Raw genomic sequence first — 27,909 nt, 5'->3', positions numbered from 1 at the left:
AAGGTGGCGTCATTTGCTTTCGTAGTAGATCCAACCGGGCCACGGAGCTCCTCTGTATGATCTGTTCGTTCAATGGTTTTGTCCACGTGCTGCGTAAACTGTAGTTTCTGCTGACACGTTGTAAATGTATAATGTGTTGACTGACTGCGTCCGGGGACGTATGGCGCCCAGGTGGCCATGAGATAAATGAGGAACCACACCTGAAAAGCCATGCAGTGGAGGCTTTGTATCAGAATTGTTTTCCTCCTGATATTTGTAATGAGTGATCTAGTTTTCTAGCTATATCAGTTTTTTAACAACTTTAAAAAAAATGTTATGTAATGATTTTGGCCTAGCTTTTATTTCTATCCAGTTTCGTAGAGTTGCAGTCCAATAGCATTTGATTCGACCCCAACGAAACCAAACCTGAATGAGTAGTCATTTATCCGCAGGCGGCGGGTGGCCGCTCAGAGAGTGAACTTTGTCTTTTGACGTGATCCTCTGCACTCAGCAGCCACAGTAGCTGCCTGCTGTGGGATGTGTGCGGTCTCGCAGCCCCGCCCTCAAACACTGGACACAGCTGCACAGAGAAACGGCTGCCTGTCAGGCTGACTGAGGTACGACCAACTTCACACACCAGTCCGTGTATGAAGTCGCTGGAGGGAAGAGGAGTTTGGATTGGAGTTATGAGGTTAGTTCTTTTGTTTTGTTTTACACCTCGTAGTTTGTGTGTCTTTCCTAATCAAGTGGGTGGTGTGAGACTGGGACACATGACAGAAGTGCCGGTTTCCTTCTTGGAAAATAGGACCTGTATTCAAGCAGTAAATTTGACAAGGGCTCGAGAATAACAGCCAGGCACGGTTGTATTAAAAGTTATGGCACAGGAGTAGTCTATGGTTCACTGTATGAACTAACACTGGCCATTCGCCTACAGTAGTATCAATCAGGGAATTGCTGTTGAGATAATGCTGAATTGTTCTGCTGTCATTTGGCTCTAATCAAGGTGTCATTGAGTTTGGAGTTTTATGTGCTGACTCTTGTGTTTTATTGTGTATGTTGTGTGAGAGGAGTCAGGCATCAGGGTTTGTCTCAGCTCCCCGTTAACAAAAAGATGATCTCCACTTGTGCGACCTGGGTTTTTGTTATTCTGATGTTTGTACCAGAAATCACCTTTTAGGTACAAATCACTTTTGAGTGACTGCGTAACTCCTTTTTAAACATGCCTCTAGGCAAAAATCCATTCAAAACTGGACTTCCAGCTTTTCTATACGTTCAAAGGTGGTAGAAAGAGAACATCCGGGTTACAATCAGCCCTCATTAAAAAATGTTTCCTGTTTTGTAATTCCACTGTTAACTATAAACAGTCTGCCAAGCTACAAGCTAATGAACTCTGATGCACGTTTATTGAAATTCTTTTCAGCTTTTCTTAAGGCTGACTCCACCTGCTCAGCAGCTTCCGGGCTGTAAACAGCCCTGAACCTGTCTTTAGGATGTAATAACACAAACTTTAAAAAAGGTGTGGTGTTTACAGGCTCTGTTACTGAATGAAGCTCAGTGAGTGACAGAAACAGCTACTGTTAATGTTTTCCAATCATACCTTTTGATAAGAGGGAAGAAAATGACCAGATTCAAATTTGGAGCAATGAGCAAAAAAGCTTCTCCCTCCTCCACAGTTCAACATCCTGCATGAACAGTCAGTCTGGTATGATTCATGCATCTTGCAAGATGATGCACGATTTGTTCATCAACATTTTTAAGGAGGGTAAAAAGAGTCATACAAACAGTGGTAGTTCTCCTTCCCACTATGCGAGCCATCATTTCCTGTTTGCTTTGCGGCCGTTGAAGACTCTCCATCCAACATTAGGTCCAAACTTTATTACAGATTAACTTTGCCAGTGAACATGCAAACGTCTGAACAGTGTTCATACATATAGCATCTGGTCCGGACACTGATGTTCCATGTGATTTATGCTCCTGGTGATTAACAACCTTTTTGCACATCAACATTCAACAGCAACCACATTATTCTCCTCTTGCTGGAATTTCCCTCTCAGGAAACTTTATTTGAGTCATTCTCATGCTAGGATATAAATATATGGAAGGACACCGTAAACAGTGTATTTCTCAATAAGATAAGGAGTCCTTTGGCGAATGCTTTATCAAACACACTTTTTGTTTTTTCCAAATAGCTGCAAGGCTTATTTTGTGAACATGCTCATTGATTACAAATACAGTTATCTTTGAGCCAAGAGAACATAAAACCATCTGGAAATCACAAGGCTGTATAATGTCCTGGACATCAGTGAGAAACCGGTTTAGCAAACCACTGACATGTGAAGTAATTTGCTTTCTCGTTGACATTTATACAAACTTCCACATTTTTTCAAACTGTCCTTTGACAAAATGTCCGAAAAACAACAACTTCTTAGCATGAAAGGCTTCAACACTGCTTCAATAGCTTACAACTGCATATTTCTGTGTCAGCCTTTATTTTTAGTTTGTAATTACCGGCTTTACATAAGTTTAAAATTGGAGATGCACAGCGTTACAGAAAGTGCAGCCAAGCGAAGGCCTACATTATAATGATGCTTATGGAAAACCTAACAAGGATGTCTACAACTTTGTCTTTTACATATCATGACTGTAGATAAGTCACCAAATAATGTCAGACTCTGTCCTGCAAGACACTGGCTTCAGCTACTTGCACACAGGTAAATATAAATACAAACAAATGTGAGACATTATTTAGACACTTAACATTTTAGTTTTAGAAAAAGCAAAAACTGTAGTTAAAGAGATGTTAGATTGTAGAGATCAAACAATCAAATGGATAAATCAACAATTGAAAGCCCTTGTGAATGAATGAATCTGTAAATAAATCAGTAATACAGACGTGAGGACGTCATGCTGTGTATGAAAATAATCTAACTGTGACGCAGCTCGATAAACTACCGGTAACTGAGTGGAAGCTGGTGCTCATTATTGCCAGGGAGGTGTTGTAAACTTTCTCCTTCCTCTCTGCAATATGTTTCCTTCCTTGTTCCACACCATAAAAACGGACGCATGCATCCAGACATCAGCCACACAAAAGAGATATAGGAACTCCCAGAGGTGGGTGGGGCATGTTGTTCTGTTCTTTGTAGCCTGCTCGGCATGATTTCAGCTTTGGTAAAGCTTTTGCTACATTTAGATATGAGGGGACATTTAACAACTAAACCAACAGCTAACAATGCAGCCACTGAAGGAGGCACAAGGAGACTTTGCTGAGGTAAATTCACCCCAGCATATCGTTAAACCATTCCATCTGGTCAAGGACAACAGCACACTGAAAAGGGTTTTAAACGTATCTTAGTCATGCTTTAAAGTCACAGAGGTGGAATTTTACAGAGACAGCTTTCCTCTGAGCTTTGATCTGGACAGGAAACCAGACACACTCCGCAGGAAGAGTTTGGATGGGAGGCGTCTCAGGGAGCTTGCACTTAGAGCTTTTTGAAATGTAAAATAAGGCATTGTGTCTCTTTCTCAGTGCATCACCATGATTCAGTTTAAGTACAAAAACACTCCCGTTGTTACAGAAAGTTAATAGTGTCCAATGTAATATTTAGTTTTGTGAGAAACCTGAGTCTGTGTTGCTACCAGACAGCCTCTGCTTGTTTAACACAGGTGAACCCTTGACTGGTATTGATTTGAACTTTAAACAGTTTTGTTTTCATCTTGTTTACAGGGTCTAGTCCTGTTGATATCTTTTCATGTCATGTGCTGTTTTCTTCTGCAACACGATGCTTGTCTATTCTGAGCCTGGCTCTGATTGTTGGCTTAAACAATTTTCTATTCCTGCTCAGCAGTAATCCCGCCATCTGAACCTTCCCGATGCCCCCCTGTGATATGAACGAATGAATGACGCCCACGGATCTTTGACCCCCAGTGCCAGTCAGTTTGCAGCGAGTCTTCGTCTTATATTTACTAAATGTAAAGAGGATCCAAGTTCTCCTGTTTGTAAATTTCTGATGGCTATGTGAATATGTTTTGCTCGGCCATTGGACACACTCACTGTGAATGATAACACATTCAGTAGACTAACACACCAGCATGTGCAGTTAGGGTCAGAATAATTGGTCAAGTGAATTGTTTGTGTCAGTAGCTGAGCAGGCGGTAGTCTGTGCTCGGTGTGTCCAGATGAATCATTCTCCGAAGGAGCCATGTGGTGAACACACCTCGTGGGCCAGACGGGCCTGCAGACAGCAGCCCTGAAGCTTCACAAGCCTGCTCCTGTGTAAATGAACAGGTTTTCTCTTTTGAAGTTGAATGGCATTCACTGCATTATGCTGCCATTTCTACCTTGCTTGTGACAGATCTTCTTTTGTTTTGGGCACGCAGTCAGAATTCAGAGGGCTGAGATAACACGGAGTGAAGTCCACATGAGTGCTCTGTTTTCTGAGGCACACTGCCTGCTTATCGGGCCTACAGAGGGTTCCTTCCTGGTTTTCTTCAGTCCAGTCTGTAATTACTGTCGCTGGCTGGCTACACTACAGTATGTTGCATTTCCCAGCACTCCCAATGTTTTCCTTGTGTTGTCAGCTTCCTATTGTATCCTGATAGCCTGAAGCTATGTGCTCTGCAAAAACAAATGAAGACATTGCGTCACTGGTCTGACACTTGGTTCAGTGTCTTTTAGAGTCACACTGCATGTTTTAAAGGGTACTGTCTTTACAGGTTGTTCAGGCAAACACATGATATGTCATATACTTTACATGCAAATGTATAGCATGTAGTATTTTGGGTTAAGAATGCTTATAAGCTTTAGTAATGTATTACCAAATCCAATGAAAAGACTAAAAACAACAATTTGATCTGACCAACATGTATTGCTTCTGTAGCTTAAGCCTCTAATTCCCCTTTCTCATGCTATGATGTTCAACATAAGTTCAAACACTGCTGTCCTGTGTTGTAAATACAAAAAAAATTGTATATTAATACGCTGCTAAAGATAGTCCCCAACAGATGTGCTATTTCTGTTTGAGTAATTTTGACTAAACTCAAATGTACCCAGCTGTTTTAGGAAATCCTTTAGCCTTTAAAAAAAAATGTAAGACTTCAGTCTTTTAGAGAAAAGAGTGTAACAGACAGGGTTGGGAAATATTAAAGTAACACATTGTTGGTTTTCATAGCATTTGTTGACGTTATGAAAAATCTAGAATAGTGCTAGACTTGAAATTCACATGGTTGTTTCGTGTATGGCCATCCATGTTGTACACTAATGAGTTAGATTAGTGTATTAAGAAGGAAACTGTTTTAATATCATAAGAAATTTGTCTGTTTTACATAAATGTGGGAAGATATCTGTGTTTCTAAAAGAGTGCATGTTCGTATCATTAGAGTTGTTTTTGCCACCAAGGTGTAATGGGTACATTTTTTACATTGCTTACCTTCCCTACTGTCGTACTGGAAACTGATAGCAGGCTTTGTCTCTCAGACTCACAGCAGTGCTTTCATTCATATACACTTAATCGTGGGTCCATCTTAAAGATTTGTACTATACAAAGTAGAAGACACTTTTCTCTTTGGAAAATATGCGATAGTACAGTTAAGTATTTACATGAGTAATGGTAAAATGATACATAAAGTACCAAGAGATAGAAGTGTGTGTGTGTGTGTGTGTGTGTGTGTGTGTGTGTGTGTGTGTGTGTGTGTGTGTGTGTGTGTGTGTGTGTGTGTGTGTGTGTGTGTGTGTGTGTGTGTGTGTGTGTGTGTGTGTGTGTGTGTGTGTGTGTGTGTGTGTGTGTGTGTGTGTGTGCGTGTGTGTGTATATATATGGTTAAATAAAACTAAATTGTATCAATTCCTCACTGCTTCCAAATGAAATTAATCACTTTCTCAATTAGCCAGTCGGTTTCACTCAATCGGATAATTTTCTAAACCGACAAGAAACTTAAAACCTGCTTGCTATTAAACTCTCTGATCTCTTAAGCATTATATGGGTCGGTTGTGATGTGTGTGTGTGTGTGTGTGTGTGTGTACTCTTTCCGCTTTGTCTGTCATTACTTATTTTTACAGCCGTTCTGTGGGTTTGTTCTGTCTGCCCACAAGTGACTTTCCATTCTGTCAGACTGAGATGGTGAAGTCATTGGACTCTGTCTGAGACAATGCCGTTTGAGTGTTGAGCATTGACTTGGCTCAGAAGACAGTAAGTGGTACCTTTTCATTAGCCCTCGCACACTCGTACAACAGATGGTTCCAATAGTTGTGCCTTTTTTACCTCTTTACTAGGACTGAAACGTAGTGCAGCCAACAATCCAAATTATTGAACACTGGCCAAAGTTTGGAATTGTATGATAACTATTTCAACATAAAATTATTTAGTGTTATTGTGGAAAATCGGCCACAAACGGCAGTTGTAAAAATGTAAGTTTTCTTTTCCAGCACAACGCATTTGATCCTTTTCTTGGCAGAAATTTACAACTCGCTACCTAAAACAAAATCATTTAAAACTCAACTGTCAATGAAATGACTCCCCAGAGCCATTTAGAAGACATTATATAGGCCCCAAACTCTCCACATACCACATGCTAGAATACACAGCAATTTTACCATCAGTCTGTTCCCATGCATGAAAGATTACAGCACCTGCATCTTATATCATGCCTGTCCAAGTCATCGCTCGTCACTCATTGACAATCGGAGTGAAACAACTATGGAGGTGGTTGTGTGACTATCTGGCTGGGGGAGTCAGTGAGAGAGCTTTCAGAGTGTTGGACTGATGGAGCCGTTCAGGGCTCTTCTGTGCACGTGGCAAAGGAATGTCAGCTCAGTGTTTGAGGCTGAATGTCTGCTGTGAAAGGCATCGGGGGTCCACAATATCTACCCACAAGACAGGGCCTTTTTGAAATTACAAAGGTGTATCAAGCAGACTAGAGGTCACCAGACTGTACAGTATTTCTATGGGATGGTTGTTTCTCCTTTCTCTGCCTGAATCTTTCTCTGAAAACAGGATGCACACACACACCCAAACAGGAAATTGTGCAAATGAATATGCTAATTTTAGCTTGGGGACAAACACTGTTGCTGGAGGAGCAATATTCAAAATAGTACCTCATTCAAATCACAATCAAACATGTTGTGACCCAAGACTGAAGGGTCTTTGAATGTTGCAGCTCACTTTGCATTGCGTTGGCGTTCATTGTCCTTGGCTAACGCTCTCTGAGACCTGTTTCATGGTGCAGTCACACTACCACCTGAGGCCCTGGGGTGGGGTGTGATAGTGGATTACTCTGGGGGGGCTGGGAGGTCAGGCTGCACAGCTAGCCTGACCTCTCTAATGATGCCCATCCCACTCCATGGCACATTAAAATATCAAAGGCAGACTTAACCCAAAACTCACAGAAGCTGTGATCTCCACCCAAGTCGGCACACACACACGCTTAATGCAGAAAATGTCCACATTTTGCTTTTGATGTTAAGTTCTGGCACAGATTTGTCGGGCATGGTTTTCAAAATACTTGATGGTTGATTGGAGGAAAGAGAAATTGCATTGTATTTAAGTCAGTTCAACGTTATTCTGACACAAATGTGTATTCTAGTATGGGGTTTCTTTCCCACGCATGCTGAATGTCCATGCCTCAGTAGATTGTGGACTATTTAGCATGCATAGCCAATCAATCTGTGTGAGTGTGGATTTGATTATAATTTACTTCACAGTTCTCTCTTTCTACAGCTGAAAACACTGTCTGGTTTTCTGCTGGAATGATAAATACCACAAGACAAATACTTTTCCGGTCTACTCATCCATGGTCAGAGCTGCACACCAGGAATGGAAGGTTTGCATTCCTCGCAGGTTGCAGCAATGAGGAAACTACTTTTAACTAACCCATGTTGATATTCAGTAGAAATTTTATTTATATAGAACTTTAAACTCCCTGGAGCCATGAAATTTAGCCTTCACTGCAACTAAGAAAGTTTATACTAATATATGGAGGACTTATTGCAAACAAAATTATATTGCATTCAATTCCAGACTCTACTAGAAACATACACAGCTGAAGCTTATTCAACAAATCCTACTGTTTTATCAAGGTCCTGGTATCTTGAGACAATACAGTAAAGTTTTGACTATTTGTCCTTTGAACTTTACCAATGTTGTTCTGTGCGAAGCCATCATTGAACCCTGAAGCTGTTGATAAGCTTGGTTCTCTCTTAAACCACGTATTGTACTTTCTTTCTTGCGTTTCCAGTATTTATATTGCAGCCTTGTCTCTACTTGAAATGTTATCTCGTTAATGTGGGTGTGAGCCAACTCCATGGTGACTAAGATATCGACTCTAAACGAGGACTGATACTGAGCGCCCTCTTGATAATTCGGTAATGTAAGCTAGAGTCATGGAGAAGATAAAATACAGCTTTGTTGGTAACCGTCTGAGCTATAAACCATTTAAATGAAATCATGTCATGAAACATGTCCGTTTTATCAGGTTAATAATAGAATGTGGAAAACAAATCTGTGAGACTTTCTGCCATGAGATGACATCAGACTCTTATGTGTCTTACCTCCGCAGACTGGGCATGACGGTGAGGGCCAAGCTCAGGGTGTGACCACATCTGGCAGAGACTGCTGAAGTAAGCAGGAGCCTCAGCACATTAAACCATCTACTGCAGCGGGGAAAGATGGGAGAGGCAGAGGAGGAGAGGGATAATGTGGGAAAGCTGTTTGAGGACTTTGTTCAGGCCTCGACCTGTAAGGGAGCCCTTCAGGCCTTCAACGTCCTCTGTAGGAGGCTGGACATCGACCCTGCGGACAATGACACCTTCTACAGCAGTCTGAAGGCGAAGGTCACCTCCTGGAAAGCCAACGCGCTGTGGAGTAAACTAGACAAGAGGACATCCCAAAAGGAGTACAAGAAAGGCCAAGCCTGTATGGACACCAAGGTACATTTTATTATATCTTTATCACTACAAAAATATTTACCAGTCATAGGCTCGATATGAAGATGATGGATTTACAGGGTATAGAGAGCAAGGTATTTTTAAATGTTTTGCACAAAAGATTCATGTAAATGTATATTGTTGTTACTGCTGGTCATTTTGCAAAGTATATTCTACACCTTTTAGATTTAATTCCTACTTTCCAGGCAGGCATTGTTGTTTGTTATTTAGTGTTTTGGTATGAAATCATTTTCAGCATGTACACAGGTGATTTGTTTCAATTCACATTGACAATATGTGTTTTGTCCAAGTTTAGTTATTTTTGTGTGGCCACACATCTATTTTAGTCTTAAAAATCTGAAAAGGTCTTCGTGGTGCAATCAAGGACACTCCACTATCCCAGACTTTGCAGCACAGACGGCACGGCTAAAATGTGTACGGTTCTTTTAAAGCTTGATGTTTCTTGATTTAGGAAGTTCCTTAGTGACCAACGGCCTTTTTTTGTTTTTAAACAATCAGCACTTGTTTGTTAGTGATTTTTTAAATATATATATATGCATGCAGTAAAGGTGATGAGGGAATGTAGGAAAACCTGGAGGAGTATGATTATCTTTCAGGCATCAGCTGCCTCAAGCTTGTTTTTATTGCGCAGAGAAACAGACAGCATCACTCAGCAACTGATTATTGGGCCCCAGTTGTTCTGAGGGTGTGCTCTGCTCTTTATAGGCTTATCCTAAAATGTTGGAGCAAGGCCCAGATTGTTATTAAAGTGTTTTTAAAAGCTCCAGTGTGACTTCAGTTTTACAGGTTATTTGAGCAAACACCAAAATGGGAAGAAAGAAGGTAAACGTTTGAAGAAAGTGTGACTCCTAAACTTCATGTGCGATTTTGTAATTTTGACAATTCACAGGGCTGTGTTATGAAATTAAAACATGTACTGTATGCTTTAGTAGCACCAAAGAAGTAAACCAGATGTACAAACAGTGCATTATTAAAACACTAACTTATTAGGAATTTATGAGATTGCCCTTTTCTTCTTTGCTTATTAATTTCCACACACAAACAGCACAAGTGCAATATGAAGCCCGTTTTAATCACTCAGTGGACCGACATTCTGCTTTTACTTGATAACTAATTTCTTCTCTCCCTGGGAGGATCACAAGGTGACGACTCATGGTTTTATGGCAACGCAGCTCTTTAACAGTGACAGATGTGAGATCCCTCGGCGCCTCGCCTTCACATCTCCACTGTAGCTTTAATCTTTAAAGGATATGATGTCATCTGTGTTTTATGCCCTGAGAGCTGACACACCGACTCATAACCACAGTGCGTTTCTTCCATTTTCACTGTGCACAAATTGCAAATTGATCTTCTTTTATAATGTGACGTTGTGAATCACTCTCGGCATACTTAATCAGAGTTCTGTGACACAATGCCCTTTTAACCCTGAGACTGTAAAACATCTTGATTCAACAGAAAAAGTGCATTCAAGATATCTAGTTTCATTTCAAATTACATTGTAAGGGAAGACAACTTTCACCTCCATCGGCTCCATGTTGAAAAGTGCAGAATTGTAAGATATTGTCGAGCTTTGCCAGACAGACTTTGCCGTCATGGAGTTTGACACTCGTGTTGTAGGTTTGGGATGATATTGTTTGTGTGCCCTTCAGAGCAGAAATGAGTCTGAAGGCTTTATGAAAAATAATTTCCAAAGTGTCTCTTTTATGAGCTTTTGACTGTTAGTTGAACAAAGATGAATTGTTTTGTTGCAGCTCTACTGTCCTAACAATTAATTCAAGATGCTGTGATTGTTAAAGAGCTTCTTGTGTTAGCCACACTGTCAGCTGAGATGAAAAGGTACACAGTGATACTCTGACTGACAGATAGTGTTCATTAATAAGGCGGGGGAGAAGTGAGCAGGGCGAGATGGAGCTGGGAGGAGAGCGAGGTCACAAGTGGGAAGTTGAAAGGAAGTTGGTGTGTCCTGACTCAACAGATGTGGAGCAAGCTGTCAGGAAAAGCCTAATATCTGGAATAATATATCAGTGGAAACGGGCTTAAACAAACAGCCTGTTCCTGCTAATCGCTGATAGACCGATGGATACAGTTTACATTAAAATGTGCTCACCGTGAACATGCATCTGAATAAATGGAGTTAATACTGTGTACGTACCCTTTTCCACATCCTTCCATCTCTGTCTCTGGCGGTGTAACTAATACACATACTCACCTTTTTCTTGAGAAACTAAAGATGTAGGCAGCAGGCAGGTTAGTCCAGGAAGCGCTTCCACCAGCTGTGTGTGTTTCACACCTGAGTATACCTCATCCTGATAACCTCAGGCAACATATGATGAAAACGTTGTGTTCCTCATCACAAACGTCCCCCGTGACGCCACCACAAGGTTTACACACACAGGAGAATATGGAGTGACTAAAGCCACAAACATCTTGTTTATGGTACAGGAGCAGAGGGCCATTTAGGGTATGATTTGGGATTTTGGTCGGCTCACACTGGGTACTCTGTATCAGCCCCCAGTCTGATTGTCTCACAGAAACGATATGGATGGGTGGCACCCTCATTGCACTATCCACACTTTGTGTTATCGTGTTGGTGGACACACAGGATTGCAGGAAGTGAGTCCTCCTCTTCAAATATGCTGCAAGCCCCTGTGTGCATGCTGTTGGGAATGTTTAGAGGTCTGGCAGAGTGGTAGCTCTTTGTGCTGTTGGATGAAAGTCTTTTATGGAAAGGTGAAAGAAAAGATATGTTCAGCACTAATTTGGTGAGGCTATAGAGACAGGCGACTGTCCACTTTGTTGAGCACAGCAGGGGCAGCCTTCAGAAGTTTGGTTCTGGATTAACTGTCACAAGAATAAAGACACACCCACATCTCCTCTACACAATTCTCTATAATGCCTCTTGACATGTTTAGAATGAAAGAAGATACAGTTTTCCAGCACATGTGCATCACTCCTTTCAGCTATCATTCAGGAGGATGATGTCATGTTCGAGCCGCACATTCTCAGACAGGCGCTGTAACCTCAACCAACTGACTTCATGCATTTTCTTTTACGAATAACACAGAGTTGTAAAGGTTGTAGTAATGGTTTAGGTTTATATTCCTCCTCTTGGCCATGTCCTGATAAATGCACTGCTTCAGTCTCGTGAAAACTCTTTATGTTTTAATAACAATCCTTGCACTAACATGGAAGCCTGGAGAAGTCATCTTCAGGTTGCAATGATCCTCAGAGTCATTGTCTATCCAGCTGAAGTATCCTTGAGTGAGACACTAAGCCTCTAAATGCTCCAGGGGTGCAGTAAAGTGCTGCTTCCAGTTATGATCTATGTAGATGTTATAACCCTCCCAGTTATGTTAATAAACAAGTAAGCAGTAAACCATTTTTCATCTCAGCCGCTTCTGCAGGAAAAGTCCCAGTTGTCTGTGATTATAGATGTCGCCATGATATAGCTCATCTGTCTGTGTCTTGTGTAAGTAATGAGGTCAAGTTGTCATTTCTCTTCTATTTAGTGCCTCATCATTGGAGGAGGCCCCTGTGGCCTGCGGACAGCCATTGAGCTCGCTTTGATGGGTGCCAAAGTGGTGGTGATCGAGAAGAGAGACTCCTTCTCCAGGAACAACGTGCTGCACCTTTGGCCTTACACCATTCATGACCTACGGGGCCTCGGGGCCAAAAAGTTCTATGGCAAATTCTGCGCAGGAGCCATAGACCACATTAGTGAGTGTCTGACTTTACAGAAACAAAGCATGCTGCTGGTAGTTCATGGTTATGTCCAGTGGACCATAAATGGAGCTGACTGATCGATTCTAAAAGGAAATGGATGAAGAAAGAACATTTCTAGAAAATTACTAGTTTGTAAACTGTAGAGGGCATAATGATGAAATAATTATATCTTACATTATTAAATACAATTGAATTACTCTGTATGAAACACTGATGTCTGTGTCTCAGGTATTCAGAAGCTGCAGCTGGTCCTACTGAAGGTCGCTCTGATTGTTGCTGTGGAGTTTCACATCAATGTGGAGTTTGTGAAGCTGTTGGAACCTCCAGAGGATCAGGAAAATGAAGGTATCCGTCCACACGTGCAAACAAAAGATCAACAGTGCTTTTATATTCACCCACTGACACGTTGTTTTATGATCTGCAAGTTTTGGGAAGATGAGGAAATGTGGGCAGCTGGAAACAATACAAATGGGACGTGAAGTAGGCTGAGGTTAAGAAGTTAAATTATGTGTAAAGCTAGATTTAGACATCAGGCTGCACCTGTCAGTTTGTCAGACAGATACTGTGTAGCTTACTGAAAGATCTGTACTTACTCTCCGACTCTGTATTTTAGTGCTCTGCCTCCAGGCGGGCGAGCCACCAAGGGACTTCTCAACCTGCAGGATTTAATTTCCTTGACAGCCACCAATAAACGGGAGACGAACATTGGCACTGATCTAGTTTTTCATCATATTTCGATGAGGGTAGCGGAGGTATATTGTCTAACTTAGTGCTCTGTAATGAGAATAATTATAATATAGAATTGTTCCTTTTTCTTTTAAACAAAATGTAGAGATAATATCTTGTATCTCATGTCATGATGTTTTTCTTACATTGCGCACTTCACATTGGACTCTCAGGAAGAAAATGGCTTCCATGGTGTCTCCTTAGCTATAACAACTTTTCACTGATAACAACGAAAGCCTTGCCTAAATTTAAACGCAGACTTATCCCTCTTGGTCTGCTGGGACGGACTTAGCTGTGCCCTCGATATCATGGAATGCATTTTCCACATGGTGATAATACACAACAAGCTGCCAAGCCGTTACTGTGCTGGTTTCACACACTCCTGTACAGAGCACTACTTTAAACAACTAATATAAATAAACATGAAACTGGGTTTTGTTTGTTAGTCAAGGTGGCAGGCCAGATTCAGTTGGCTTTCATTTAGCATTCCTTTTCAGAACGTACAAAAGCAGCATCATAGCAACAAAATGGCAACAGTGTTAAAGTGTGCCATTATATTTTTCTCTCTACTGACATCCGTCTTGACTGAGACACAAGTGTCCTACAGCAAAAGTACCAATCTTTTATCAGTTGGCATTCTACGTGCTGACTGTTGAACTGCAACACAAAGGAAATAATCCTAGGATTTATATTTTGTGCCTTAATCCTTCTCTGTCTTTGTCTCATCTCTCAGGGCTTGGGTGGAGGGCTGCAATCCGACCTGCTGACCACCCCGTGGCTAACTTTGAGTTTGATGTTGTGGTAGGGGCTGACGGACGCAGGAATACTCTGGAAGGTGAGAAGGGTAACAGTAAAGGTGCCTTTATGGATGTACTTTACCTTGCTCATTTAGTACGATATAAAGTTACCTGTGTTTAGTCAAGGAAGTAACAATCTGTTGTGTTAAATGTCAGTTAAAAGACTCAAACAATGCACATGTTATGTAGTATATGTGAACATATTTTAAGGGCTGTTCATGTGTTTGTATTATTGTGAAAATCTCAGAATCATCATTTAGACCAAGAAGGCCTTTTTTAAATTAACTTGACCCAGCATACTTTCTGTTTACTGAATAATGTTTCTCTCACTTTGAACAACTAGTGCTATAATGGACACTCACCTTTTGTAAACGTATACTTGTTTGAAGCCCTGTATCTCTCCCACTGGGAAAGGTTATTCATGAAACTCTGTACATAAATAGAGCAGGGCTTTGGCTCAGTGAAGTAGCTGATGCATTCACGCTGGACTCTCTTTGACTCTGTCTCTCTGTTTTGGTCTCTCTCCTAAAAACGCTGTCATCTAACAACCAATTCGCATCAGATACTTATTCCTAAAAAGGGCATTTTGGAGCAGGACAAGCTGTTTAGCTCACTCTTCAATTATGATGAAGTCTGGGGGGAATGATTTTCCCCCCAGAGCAGCCTTTGTGGCCTAGCTACGGTAATACATAGTTAAATACAATCAGATCTGCGATGCACTGAACAGACGGTGATGTAATGTGGTAGTTTTGCTGTTTTACGTCTTCCCCAAATAAGTACTTTCACTGTCTCTTGCATCACTTTTTCATAATCGACCAATCCATTTTATTTTCCATACTGCAATTGCAGCTTGAGATTAGTACTCTTATTGGTTTGAAAAAGGTAATTATAAAATCTACCAGTGAAATGTTGAACCTTCATGTGACATTGAAAGATTCCTTGAATTTTGTTCCTGTGTCCTTGTTTTGTCTTTCAAAATATTTCTACAATATTTGTCAAATGTACCTGGTTCAGTATTGCGTAGCATCCATTGTATTACATTCTATGAAGATGTGAATACAACTAGATTTTAAAATATACTAAAATATGAAAGACTGTTTTATTGTATGGCTGTTTTACCACCTTCACTGCAATTGCAGTTCTTAAGGTTAATTAACCAAACGCCTTTCTAACTTTGATAATAATTCCTGGTGCTTCCTACAATCTATGGCTTTTGATCCCTCGGCTATATAAAGGCTTACCTTCAGCTGCCACTTATCCAGAAATAACTGCCTTGTAATTATGGTTTAAGGCTAGATTTAATTTTGGTTTTGACAGACAAGCAGATTGGACTGGTTTTCTTGGCTACTTCTCTTTTCCCTGTTTCTGTTTCATTCTTTATCTGACTTTGGTTTTTTTTCTCTCTCAGGTTTCAAAAGGAAGGAGTTCAGGGGCAAACTGGCGATAGCCATCACAGCCAACTTCATCAACAGGAACACCACTGCAGAGGCCAAAGTAGAAGAGATCAGCGGCGTGGCCTTCATCTTCAACCAGAAGTTCTTCCTTGACCTCAGAGAGGAGACAGGTGGGAGAAGAGCTCACTGTGGTGTTATCTGGCATAAAGATTAATTAGGAATTGATGGGTTTCCTTTATAACAATTTGATGCCCCTTTGGTGCTTTTAATGTTTTTTCGGTCATTCACAAACAATGTAATTTGTTGCAGGTATCGATCTGGAGAACATTGTGTACTACAGGGACAACACGCATTACTTTGTCATGACTGCCAAGAAACAGAGCCTGCTGGACAAGGGAGTCCTCATTAATGTGAGCAGAACATCCACAGTCGTATTTTTATTTTCACTTTTAATTGATTTTATGTGTTTATTTGATCATAATAACCCCAAATCAATAATGCAATCAAATGCAACAACCTTTTCAACTATTTAGGTTGGGAGATAAATAGCATGGCAGCCAATGATTGCATTAGTTTTGATTGCTTACGACCTGATAATCAGACTTATTCTATTTGAATCTTTAAAATTGTTGATGTGGGCAGCACTTCAGTGCTCTACAACCAGGCTAGTTGTATTCATTTCAGTGTATCATGTCCACAATCTGTACGTATAAAAGCCCTTTTGTACATCTAAATGTGTAATATAATAATAAGGATCTTTACTTTTATGATCAGCATTACTAAAAAACTCTCTAAAGGAAATGATCTTGGTAAACTCAGACTTAAGTCGGCATGAACTTGTCCTGGCGGTAACGCTTCTGTTCAACAGGATTACATCGACACCCAGATGCTGCTGAGCAGTGAAAATGTCAACCAGGAAGCTCTTCTGTGCTACGGCCGAGAGGCTGCTGACTTTGGCACCAACTACCAACTTCCCACGCTGGATTTTGCCATGAACCACTGTGGGCAGCCAGATGTGGCAATGTTTGACTTCACAAAAATGTACGCCGCTGAGAACGCTGCTCTGGTCAGGGAGCGATTTGGACACCAGCTGCTGGTATCACTGGTTGGTGACAGTCTGCTAGAGGTAAAGAAGGTCCAGACCTATCAAGTAAATAGCACTGTAATAACTCTAACTAATTAGAAGTATATTTGTCTAATTACACACTTAATATAAAACATAATCAACTAACCAGCAACAGTTCAGTGAGATATAGGAGCATTACAGGTTATTATGACACAACACTTTCTAAAACCCATGAAATATAGCTCACAGTAAGGTTTCCCACCTTGTTTCAAGATCTTTTTCGGCCTAAATATAACAAGAAATCCGCTTGGTGATGTGGTGGCTTGCACTGTCGTCTCCATAGCAAGATAAGTGTGGAGTTTGCACGTTCTCCCCATGGCAGTGATTGTCTGGCGACCTGTCCAGGGTGTAGCATTCGCCCAATGTCAGTTGGGATCGGTTGGACACTTGGAATGATGTTAAATGTGCTAAACTCGAAATTCAGAGAATATATAAAACCAAGATCCAAACGGCTGTCAACGTTGCTACGGCTGGGTGGGTGTTAAGCTTTCACAGGGACAAACATATTTCAGCTTGCCCCATCATCTGAGCCTTTAATAATAATACTCAATGTAAGTCATGTCCGTTCATGTTAGATCACCTGTAATGCAGTGTTTTGCTCAACAATATTTATTGCTGATATTTGGTTTTCAGTCAAATCACAATATTTGCAGTGGTGATTTTGTAACTTTAACGTATGGAAATGTTGATGTTTTGTCTCTTCACATATACTGACACAAATATATTAATATACATATTATGTGTTCCTGTGCAGCCCTTCTGGCCCATGGGGACGGGTTGCGCCAGAGGCTTCCTGGCTGCCTTTGACACAGCCTGGATGGTGAACAGCTGGGCTCAGGGTCGGACAGCTCTGGAAGTGCTGGCAGAGAGGTACGCACACAAACACATATTGTGTGTGCGTTTGCATATTTACGTCATTCAATACCGTTAAAAATAACACCATGTATACCATGTTTTTCCTATAGGGAGAGTATTTACAGGCTACTTCCTCAGACAACAACTGAAAACATTGCCAAAAACTTTGATCATTACACCATAGACCCGGGGACTCGATACCCCAACCTCAACTCCTCTTGTGTCAGGCCACACCAGGTGAGAAGGAGTACTCACTTTGGCAAAATCACTCTCTGAACATCTCTCCATCCATTTTGATCACATATACACAACTTCTTGAATGTCTTGATTGTAATCCTTTTCCCTTTCCTTCCTGTTTCAGGTGCGTCACTTGTTCATCAGCAAAGAGCTGAATTCCTGCTCTCTGGAGCGTGCTGCTACCATCCGTCGGCCTGTCAATCTCTGCAGACGAGGTACATCGAACAACTAGACAGCATCTGTAGTTTAAAGCTCAGATTTGTTGCAGACAATCTGACTGATTTGATTAGTGTTTCAACTCTTCTCTTACTTTGAAATGATCCTCATATGATCAACACAACGCTTTTAAAGAGGTGAGAAATTGAGAAAGTACATGTCCAGACACAAATGACAAAGATGTATATATACCTCCTCACCACTTCTGTCATGACCTTATTTACTGGCTTGTGACATCATATCCTCTCTGAGGGTCTAGATTTTTTTAACGCAGCCTGCATTAATGTTAGAAGTTAAAAGAAGATCTGCAGTATGTTATTGAAAAGTCTAACATGCCATGTTTCTGTTGTAGAGTCAGAGATTAGACCGGCGAGGCTGCTTACCTGGTGCCAGAAACAGACCGAGGGCTACAGGAATGTGAAGATAACAGACTTGACGTCTTCTTGGAAAAGCGGTATCGCTCTCTGCGCCCTCATCCACAGGTTCAAACCCCAGCTGATGTACGTAACACACATCAAATTTAATCACTACCAGCCCACAGATGGTGATTTTAGATCTTTCCATACAAAACCAGCTAACATCATCTTATCTCTTTACAGTTAGTATTAAATGCAGATATGCATTCACATCAACAAATCTGTTCTTTTTCAAATGAACTCTGACCCATTTTTTTGTAACATCTAGTTGTGAGGAAGTGTAATTCTTATTGGTCTGTTAACTATGCTCGGCATGAGAGCAACTCTTTTACCAATGTGTTTTCTGCCTCCTCACAACTGAAACACTCAAATCTTTTAGAGTGCTGATAGATGTGAAGAAGACTTCATACATAGCCGTCCTATACGTAAACCGAGCTGGTAGTACAGAGTGCAAACAGAGTTTTTAGAGGCCAGCTGTGTACATTTCACGTTTTTTACCAAGGCCATTTTGTAAGTGAGATTATCAACTCAACTGAAATAAATACTGCACCCACGTTTGGGACAAAATCCTCCCTAAAAAACAGAAACCGTAGATTAGTTTCCACTTTTTCGAGTTAGACTGCTTTGCATGGCATAGAATTAGCCAATGCAACTGTAGATTAGTACATTTACAGATCTAATTATATCCTCTCACTCTTTAATTATTGCCTTCATACCTCGCCACATGCCACTACAATTTCATGTGGTCCTGTAAGTTTCCAGGAACCACTGGCATTTTTCCCCTTCCCTCCTCCATATGCATCCCAGTCAGCAGAGCAGGCTGCACAGAGTTGAGCAGGTTTGTAGAAAAGAAAGAAAGAGCGAGCCTCTTTACTTAAAGAATAACACCAATGTTTGTGTGTGTGCTGCTGCTAGGTTACTGCCGCCCTCTTTACATTATTTCTAATGGTGTCTGCACGCTAAAGACGTCAGAGCAGTTTTTTTTCCTGCCAGAAAACAAGTTCTTCTGCATGGCTTAAACATATATTGAGTAAGTTAGATTTCAGTATAAAGTCATTCCATTGTGCTTACGTTAACCGTTTTCATATCAGTGTGCGTATTATCTTACACTCTGCTCAACATCAGTCACCTGACACCGACATGAAATGAAAGTCAAGAAATAATCCTTTAAAGAATCTGAGCCTCAAACCTCACCGTTACATTCCTGCCTCATTATTCAGGGCAATTCAGATGGTTGTGATGCTGGAAAGCCTGCATTTTAGAAACACTAGGAAGTGAAAACATGTTAAAATAAGAAATATCATTATGTATGCATGGTCAGAATGATCAGTGGAAATACAAACCAGAAACGGACAGAAATAAATCTCACAATAAAAATGTAAACCCTACTATAGGCTGACACAGTAACTATGACATGCGTACTCTGAATCTTTTTATTACCTTTTACTCAAGCCACCATTACTGTCTTTTTCCATCAGAGATTTTGACTCCTTAAATGAGGAAGACCACTCTGCAAACCTCCAGCTGGCTTTTGACATCAGTGAGCAGGAATTTGGTATCGGATCATTTACATCTGTGAAGGAGCTGAGTCCCGATCAGGAGCTGGATAAGACCAGCATGGTCACCTACCTGTTCAAGTTCTACGAGCTGTTGCGTGGCACACCTCTACCTGCCTCAGGTAGCCTGCTCGACTGTACTCTGCTCTACTGTTATTATATACCACTCAACAGTTCTTTACTCAATTCCATTCGTCTCTAATTGACTTTATTCTACGCTTTTTGACTAAATTGTACTCTACTCTGCGTTACTGGACTTTACTTTTCTCTACACTAATCTACTCCGTGGTTGTCTCATCTCCTCTGTTTCTGGTCTTCATCTTCTTCAATGTATTTTATGTTTAAAATACGCAGAAACAAACCCAACAAATGAAATTCCAGTGAGCGAGAATGTATCCAATTCCATTTGGTTTCCTCTAAATCGTGTGTGTCGTGCAGTCTTATTAGTCGGGTTCAGTGGCATGAGAGGAATGTGTGTATGTACCAGAGCTGTGGACTTTATTGTCTGGGAGTCTTGGCAACTTGAAGACAGCTGCATGTCTCTACTGAAAGGATATTTAATGCTTACCTACAGTATACGTTGTTGTTTTATTTAACGTCAGCCAGCCATTCACCTTTCTCTGACATGCAGTTATTCAATAAGCTTTGAAGTGGCTCTGTGTGATCTAAGGCTTTTTGGTTTCGTTTTTGTGAAACATTGCTCTCCACAAATGCAGTAACTCTTTTTTTTTCTTCTTTTTTTTTTAAACCACTTATGACTTTCCTAATCTCCATAGTCATTGTTCATTGATATTATCTGACATTTATGGTCGTGAACTGTGGAAACTATGAAAACTCTAATACAGCCACGCGTTATACTGCAGGTTCCAGAGGAGTGGATGAAAACAATGAAGATTATCCATCTAAGGAAGTCAGAAGTAATAATAATGTGCTCAACCTTGCTCTGCCCAGGAAACGGGTACCGAAGGTAACTCCTCTCTCTGACTCCCAATATTTGTATTTCCAGTTTATATGGCACTCTTTATGTTCATATAGCATGTCATTGTTAGATGAGTTTTAATGGGCAATATATTCAATAACCATAGTTTTACTTTCCTTGTGCTTTACAGGATGAAAAGAAGTCTGACGGTCCAGATCCTATTTACAAAAGGAGGCGGAAATTCTGCAGTTATCTGGAGGAGGTTTGTTGTTAAACTACACACTTGTAATTACAAACTTAACCGTAGAAAAAAGGCTGTTGATCTTGATTTAGGATCTCGTCTGTTGTCCCGACTCTCGTCAGGCCACCAATCTGTCAAGTAATGGCTCTGCAGTGCGAGAGGACCGAGAGCCCAAAGAAAACAAAGTGCGCTCAATGGCTACTCAGTTGCTGGCCAAGTTTGAAAGCACACCCAGCTACACCGTCCGGAGAAAACAGGTAAATATACACAACTGTTTATTAAGCCCATAGATAAAAAAATATATACACATTTATTGTGCTATGGCTTATAGTTTTCATTGTTGCCCTGTAATTCAGTCCCTATGTGAATATACTGTATTTATTTATTGACGGACAGCAGTCTGTGGGTTTAATGTGGCTTTCCTTTTGCTAATTCTACAAAGTCTTTTATCTGTTTCCAACATTCACTCTTTTCAGCCTTTTCTATTGCTGTGCCTTTTTATTAACGGTCTCCCTAACCTTTCTGCAAAATCTCAGTCAGACAGTGAGAGGTCCTCCCCGCTTCAAACTCTTGACCTGGCTAAGGATCTGCCCATTAAACTCAGGCCTCCGGTCCCACCTAAACCTCCTCCTGAGATGCAGGTAGTCTGGAGCCGCTAGATGGCAGTTAAGACGCATCAAAAAGTACAAAGACATAATGGCAGTCTTTAAAACTACTGACAGTCTGTAAAGCTTCATGTAAAGTAGAAGATTATTTGTATGCTAATTCTGTACTACTGTCCCAAGATATATGTTTGGTACATGAGAACAGTCAATCAAACAGACACACACGCATGTGTGCACGCACTCACACACATACAGACATTTAAAAGCACATACTATAAACAGAAGCTCCTATTTTGGGTAAACTATATAATTTGAGCACAACACAGGTTGTTTATGTGTACACATTGTTTTCTGGATATTTAAAGGACCATGCTGGTGGTTTTACTCTCTGTAGTCTTGACTGACTTGGACCCTATTTCACACCAGAAACCACATAGGAATAAAAGCTCAACAAAAAGAAGTTAAATAAATACACAGTTACATATGTACTTAATTATGTAAACAATGCAAACTACTCATTTTGGCTGTAAAATTAAGGCTAATGTCTAATAATTAGATTTGTTGACGCTTGCATATTCACCCAATGATTATGATTTAATTTGCGAATCAATTTGTGTGTTTTGATTTTTGCTAATAACCAGGTCACATCCAATTTAGGATTCTCTTTTAACGGTCTGGTGATCATAAAACTAATACAGCATATGATTTAAGCATCTTTGAGTGTCTAGAAAAGCGCTATATAAATTCAAAGCATTATTATTGTTGCTGACATAATATCTGGCCATTTATTTTAACAAACCAGATAAAGATTCATATTCCTCATAAGAGCTTTGCAGTTGCTGAAGCAACACGTTCTCATCCCAACTCGTCACATGCTGGCGGTTTGTCGCTTGGCTCCCCTCCCACATGCCCTGTGTGGTCTTTTTAGTTTTTTATACATCACACTCCAAAAGCATTTGCTCTTATTGTTGATGCAGATGGGTTTACATGGTAGATACTTGAAAGCTAGATGCAAATCAGATGCTAAAGCGTGCCTTGTGCGTCAGTATATTAGAAACTGAGGGGTGTGTCAAAGTGCCAGTATTTGGCGCTTTGAGAATGAGCTCGCTGAATGTGAAATGAACTGTTTCTCTGAGTTAAATTTAGCTATTAGTTGTAGACTCAAGGTCTCAGAGGTCAGACTGACCCTTCAGTTCGCGACTTCCCCAAGAAGAACGTTTTAAAAACAACCTGCTTGTAACCACATTACCATTTGAAGATACATAACTGGCAAAACATGAAGCACACAGAATATTCACTGTAATGGATTACCTTTGCAAGTTGATTTTAATGCTGTGCGTGACTAACACCTAAACAAATAGCTTTAAAATGATTTGGCCGCATTGTAAAGTACTTTGATGATTTGTAGTTAATGGACAAACAAAACCACCTTTGTGGTTCTTCAGCCTTTTAAGTGAATTCAAGTTTCACAGTTGTGTTGCTTGATGAGGAACTAAACCACAGCTCACACATGCACTGCTGTATATTATCTTTCAGTTTGAGGTCAGTATCAGAAAAGCAGCAGAACACTTAGTGCGCCTGCCTCCAAAGACTCTGCCCAAACCTCAGCTCCAGTCTGAGTCCCAGCATCCATTTTCAGTAGTGAAGCTCAAACATGTTGATCGGATGCTCGCTGAGACGAAGCCCCAGCCTCAGCCGGAGAGTGCAGACCAGCCTGCTTCTTCTCCCTCCTGCCACTCAGCAATCCATTTCATGACAAGAGTGCTCCAGCGCCTCAGGGAGGTGGACGAACACGTCTCTGAGGTGATCACTATCTGTCTATCAATTATCTCTTCCTTCATATATTTAACTTTTCCTCTGTTCTCTTTTCAAACCCTTGTGATGGTTGCATGTCCTGATCCCCAAAAATGCCCGTGAGTGAATGTTGATTATACATCATGCCCTGATTATACATTTAGGCTTGTGTAATGTTTAGGCAGAGAGTGAAGTCAGCGCCTTAATTATCCAGCCTGACGGAAATGGCAAGAACAGGCCTACAGACCTGAGACAGCTGAGACAGGCACGCAGGCGGATTACTGGACAGTCCGAGTTTCTGTGGAACAGGTCGGCCAGGACGGGGCTGCAGGCACTAGCTTAAGTCTGCAAATAAGCTAGTTTGATTATTCAGATTTACCAAAAGCCTGCCTGCTCTGGCTCAGGTCTGCAAAATTGTTTTCCTTATCAAGTCAATTAGTGTAGTGTCTTTGTTGAGAATAGTGTTGTTGAGTGAAATATTTAAGTGTCTCATCCAGTTTCACCTGAATTTACTTAAAATAATGAAAACACTCAACAACAATCGAAAAAACTGCCATAACAATGGGTTATTTTCATGACCACTGCTCCTCTTTCTCATTCCAGCTTGTTTGACATGGTCATGATTTATGGGACTTTATTGTATTCTTACACATTGAAACATTTTCAGTTTTCTTGACAGATGCACGAGTCATCTGTCTTTGCGCTGTAAAATGTTTCATGTTGAAATCATGTGTTGGTTGCCATGATTATTTTATAGCTAACTGTCTGTCTGTATAAAGCTAATTTCCTTACATACTTTCTTGCCGAGGGTTCGATAAGATACTGCTGTCTGTGTGTTGAGTACAGAGCAGCAGTATTATCTATTAACTAATCTTGCATTTCATGATTATCCTTTTAAATTGATTTGCTTTGTATTTTGGCCTTTAGTTGTTTAAGCCCTAACAACTCAATACGTCACAATGGGATTTATTAATGTCTATATTTTTTGGGCTGAACCGATATAGAAAGACTGTGCCAGGTCTTTGTGGCTGTCTCGGGTTTCTGCTCCAGTACAGTATGAGTAAGTGGGGTGTGAAATTAATGTAATAAGGCAGCTTTCATTCCACACACTGATGTTATTGTTCTCGTCCCAACAATAGCCCACACACTAGCTGTCAAATCCTGCTTATTATTGGGAAAGTAGAACAGAAAGGCCTTTCATCATTTAACGGTGTACTTCTTATCAAATGGTTATTGGTCTACCTAATTATGTCTCCACAAAGAGAGCTCCATTTGTTAGTGAGAGAATGTATCTCACTGTACCGAGGAGGCCAGACTTATGGCTTTTCTTTTCATCCTGTGTCATCCTGCAGAAAAAAGCTCAGACACAACAGGCTAGAGAGTTTCACTCAAAGAGTATAAAGGAAAAAGCTGTTCACCTTAGTGGGTTGATCTCATCAGACAGCTCGGCTGTACTCAAGGTGACTATCTCGAGCTTGGTGTGCGACGCCACCCTGTGTGTGTGTGTGTGTGTGTGTGTGTGTGTGTGTGTGTGTTTATTTGCATGTGGAAACAGGTTATGTTTGGGTTATCCAGTGTTACACGCAGCCAATTTTCTTCCTTTACGTTGCTCAACATGAATATTTTTGGACACTTTCATTTGTCTAAATGAAGGACATTTTGTCACTTAAAGTGACTATATTATATTTTATAATAACAATGTATCAAGTGACAACATTAAAACAATGGGATAGGGGTCAATTTATTCCTAAATCTGTAGCTCTTCTCCCTTTTACAGGGATTTATATTAGTCTTATATGATATGATTTTATTGTGACTTGATTATTTATTGTCTGTGTTACTCAAACCTGGTTTTATTATTTGTAACTATTGTGAACATGTGTATTTAAGCATGTTTATGCATGAGTGTATGTATGATCTGTGTTCTATGCTTGCATGTGGATTGTGATGCTAGCAAGTGTATCGTGGGATGCAGCGGCTTGGAGTCAAAGACCAATGTCCCTGCGGGACAATAAAGTAGATCTTATCTTTATAGTGAGTTTCAGCTCATTGTTTAGATGCCGGGTCCATAACTTTAATGTTTTGCTTCACTCTCACTGCTCTCATAGCATGGACTTTGGCCGCAGAAAAATAAACAAATCCACTGTACACGCCCTGATGATCACCAACCAGCAGATGGACACAGATAGCAATTAGCTGATAAACATAGAGGAGTTAGTGGAGACCAAAAACTGAGCTAAAGTCAGTGTTTAAGCTTTTGACGTTGGGGCTTATCACTATGCCGGTCCTCTATTTCCCAGGGCGGCTCGGTACGAAGGGCGTTCCCCCCGTCGGGTGACAAGTGTCACTCATGCGAGAGGCGTGTTTATATGGTGGAGAGGGTCTGTGCCGAGGGGCTCTACTTCCACAGGGAGTGTTTCCGCTGTTCCACCTGCAGCTCTGCCCTGCGACAGGGAGCACATGCCTTCGACTCTGAACAGGGTATGTGTCATCCAATGACATCTCTCCTCAGAATGTAATCCAGATTTTACTAATAAATCTACTTTGTACTGACACTTTGCTGTAATCTTACAGGAAAATTGTACTGCAAACTTCATTTTGATCAACGCAACAATGGGACAAACCTACAGAGGACATTTTCTCTGCGCTCAGTGAGTACTTTGCATTTCTAAAAGTATCCATTTTATTTATACAATTATATTTAGTAGAATTTAAGATATCTAACTACTCTGTCATCTGTCTTAGACTCGAGCTGGAGCTCAGGAACGATGTGTTGATGATGGACAGAGCTTGGAGTCCAGCAGCACAGCAGACTTGCCGAGTCAATCCTCAGCAGGTATCTTCAGCTCGTTCATGAGGAAGCACCTGAACCGGCCTCTGAGTGTGATTCGTGCTGTGTGTAACACCCCCTGGTATCTGTCCCATCGTGTGTGTAGTACAGCACAAGCCCTCGCCGGCTACCTGAGGGACAATGCCCAGACTATGCGTTCCTCGTACGAGCTACTGAGTATGAGCTTGCCCCTGCTGCTTGTTCTACAAGAGGTACTACTGCAGATGTACACAGAGGCTGTAGCTGATGAGCCCAGCTCTCTACAGCCTCTACTGCTGTGGCTGCAGGAGCATATAGGGCACACACTCATCTAGACACTCAGCAGACTCCAGCTGTTAATATTTGACTGCAAAGGCCATTAAATATGGTCCACATTAGCAGGAGTGTTTTTGTCAGAATACCATTTGTAGCCGTGCACAAGCACCTCTTTTTGTATTGTTTACTTTCCTTTTGATGATGATACTGCTCTCGGTGTCTTGGATGTACTCGTACATCAGTCAAAGAAGAGACACTGTAGGTTGCTCATGCTACTTTTTTGCAAATGACCACAGGGGTTAATGAAAGCTGCACCAAATATGTTTGCCTTTGGTTTGATGTGGAAGCTGCACATACTTTGCACAGTTAGAATAAGGTAAACAAATAGATTTAAGGTAGTTAGAATGAAAGTAAAACAGGCCACAGTCGGTCCACTTGGTACTGCTGAGTTCATCTTTGCTGTAGAACTTTTTACAAACTGTCTTGGAAAATGGACCCTGCAGTTAAAATGGCGTAACTCAGGTTATGACTGACTAAATTGATGCACTTTATCTTTGGGAACTGCCTCGTCTGTGCAGCAGTAAACTGTCACATTAAAAAGCCAGCAATCACGTTAATGCTGACCACCAGACAGGTTTTCTTTTGACTATACATATGTGCTTTTGCCCTTTTTTCTTGAATGTCTGTGTTTTATGCACAACAATTTGTTCATTATTATTTTATACTTTCACCATTCAGTTTACTTTCATGAGCAGTTTTTATTGATTCTTGAATAGTTAATGCCAAAGAATCTCTGAGTCTCTCTCTCAGTTTTTAGTTCTACTTTGCTGCCATCTACTGTTGACTTTCAAAAAGACTATGAAAACCAAATGAGATTCCCCGCCCCTTAATTTAAAAAAAAAAACTCTAATGATACAATACAGACGATTACGTTTCAAGTTATTGATTCATGATTGATTTTCTGATTTACTGTAGTCAATAGAAGCTGGTGAGCGTGCTGTGATGTGTTTGAATGTGCTTGCCACTCTTAAAGCATGTTGTTGCCTCTTTAACTGGAAGCTACAGTCGCTTCCTATTCAGATACACTAATCGAATGATACTTATGAAGCATCATTCGATGTTGATTTAATATTTGAAAATGATATTTGCAAAGACTTCAGGCATTATTTTAAGTGTTTACAGCATGCTGTGCTGGATATGATGATTTGTCAGCTCCATAATGTTTCATGTTAATTTACTATATCTGCTGCATGCAATATGAGCTGGTTGACAGAGATACCAAAGAACTGTTCTCACACACTGA

At 40.7% G+C, this 27,909-nt stretch overlaps 1 protein-coding gene across 5 annotated transcripts; it reads left to right on the top strand.

Annotated features, from left to right (window-relative positions):
- The first annotated feature begins 484 nt into the window (after positions 1–484).
- Positions 485–27,909, top strand: mical2a (microtubule associated monooxygenase, calponin and LIM domain containing 2a). 5 transcript variants are annotated; one of them, XM_034561517.1, is made up of 22 exons: positions 486–670; positions 8,529–8,898; positions 12,426–12,633; positions 12,868–12,984; positions 14,099–14,200; positions 15,571–15,726; positions 15,866–15,966; positions 16,425–16,682; positions 17,437–17,552; positions 17,648–17,774; positions 17,899–17,989; positions 18,343–18,490; positions 19,885–20,084; positions 20,826–20,929; positions 21,072–21,143; positions 21,245–21,379; positions 21,659–21,763; positions 23,264–23,530; positions 24,874–24,981; positions 25,822–26,002; positions 26,096–26,172; positions 26,267–27,909. In XM_034561517.1, the coding sequence occupies exons 2-22, from the start codon at positions 8,638–8,640 to the stop codon at positions 26,663–26,665; spliced, it is 3,333 nt and encodes a 1,110-aa protein (XP_034417408.1). In that variant the 5' UTR covers positions 486–670; positions 8,529–8,637; the 3' UTR covers positions 26,666–27,909. The 5 variants fall into 5 exon arrangements, with proteins under 5 accessions (XP_034417389.1, XP_034417408.1, XP_034417373.1 ...); XM_034561482.1 differs by lacking the exon at positions 24,874–24,981; XM_034561498.1 differs by lacking the exons at positions 8,529–8,898; positions 24,874–24,981 and having other exon boundaries at positions 485–670.

Source organism: Cyclopterus lumpus, chromosome 3 (assembly GCF_009769545.1).
Source record: "Cyclopterus lumpus isolate fCycLum1 chromosome 3, fCycLum1.pri, whole genome shotgun sequence".
In the NCBI taxonomy this organism is placed as follows: domain Eukaryota; kingdom Metazoa; phylum Chordata; class Actinopteri; order Perciformes; family Cyclopteridae; genus Cyclopterus; species Cyclopterus lumpus.
The sequence above is the reverse complement of the archived record's forward strand: the minus strand, read 5'-3'. Positions and strand labels throughout refer to the sequence as shown.

What these genes read in the sequence shown, in the direction of transcription:
- mical2a (XM_034561517.1), top strand. Translation starts at nt 8,638, where the DNA reads ATGGGAGAGGCAGAGGAGGAGAGGGATAATGTGGGAAAGCTGTTTGAG. An exon ending in CCAGGAAACGGGTACCGAAG is followed by an intron (nt 20,930 to 21,071) that starts GTAACTCCTCTC and finishes TGTGCTTTACAG; the next exon opens with GATGAAAAGAAGTCTGACGG. An exon ending in TGCCTTCGACTCTGAACAGG is followed by an intron (nt 26,003 to 26,095) that starts GTATGTGTCATC and finishes GTAATCTTACAG; the next exon opens with GAAAATTGTACTGCAAACTT.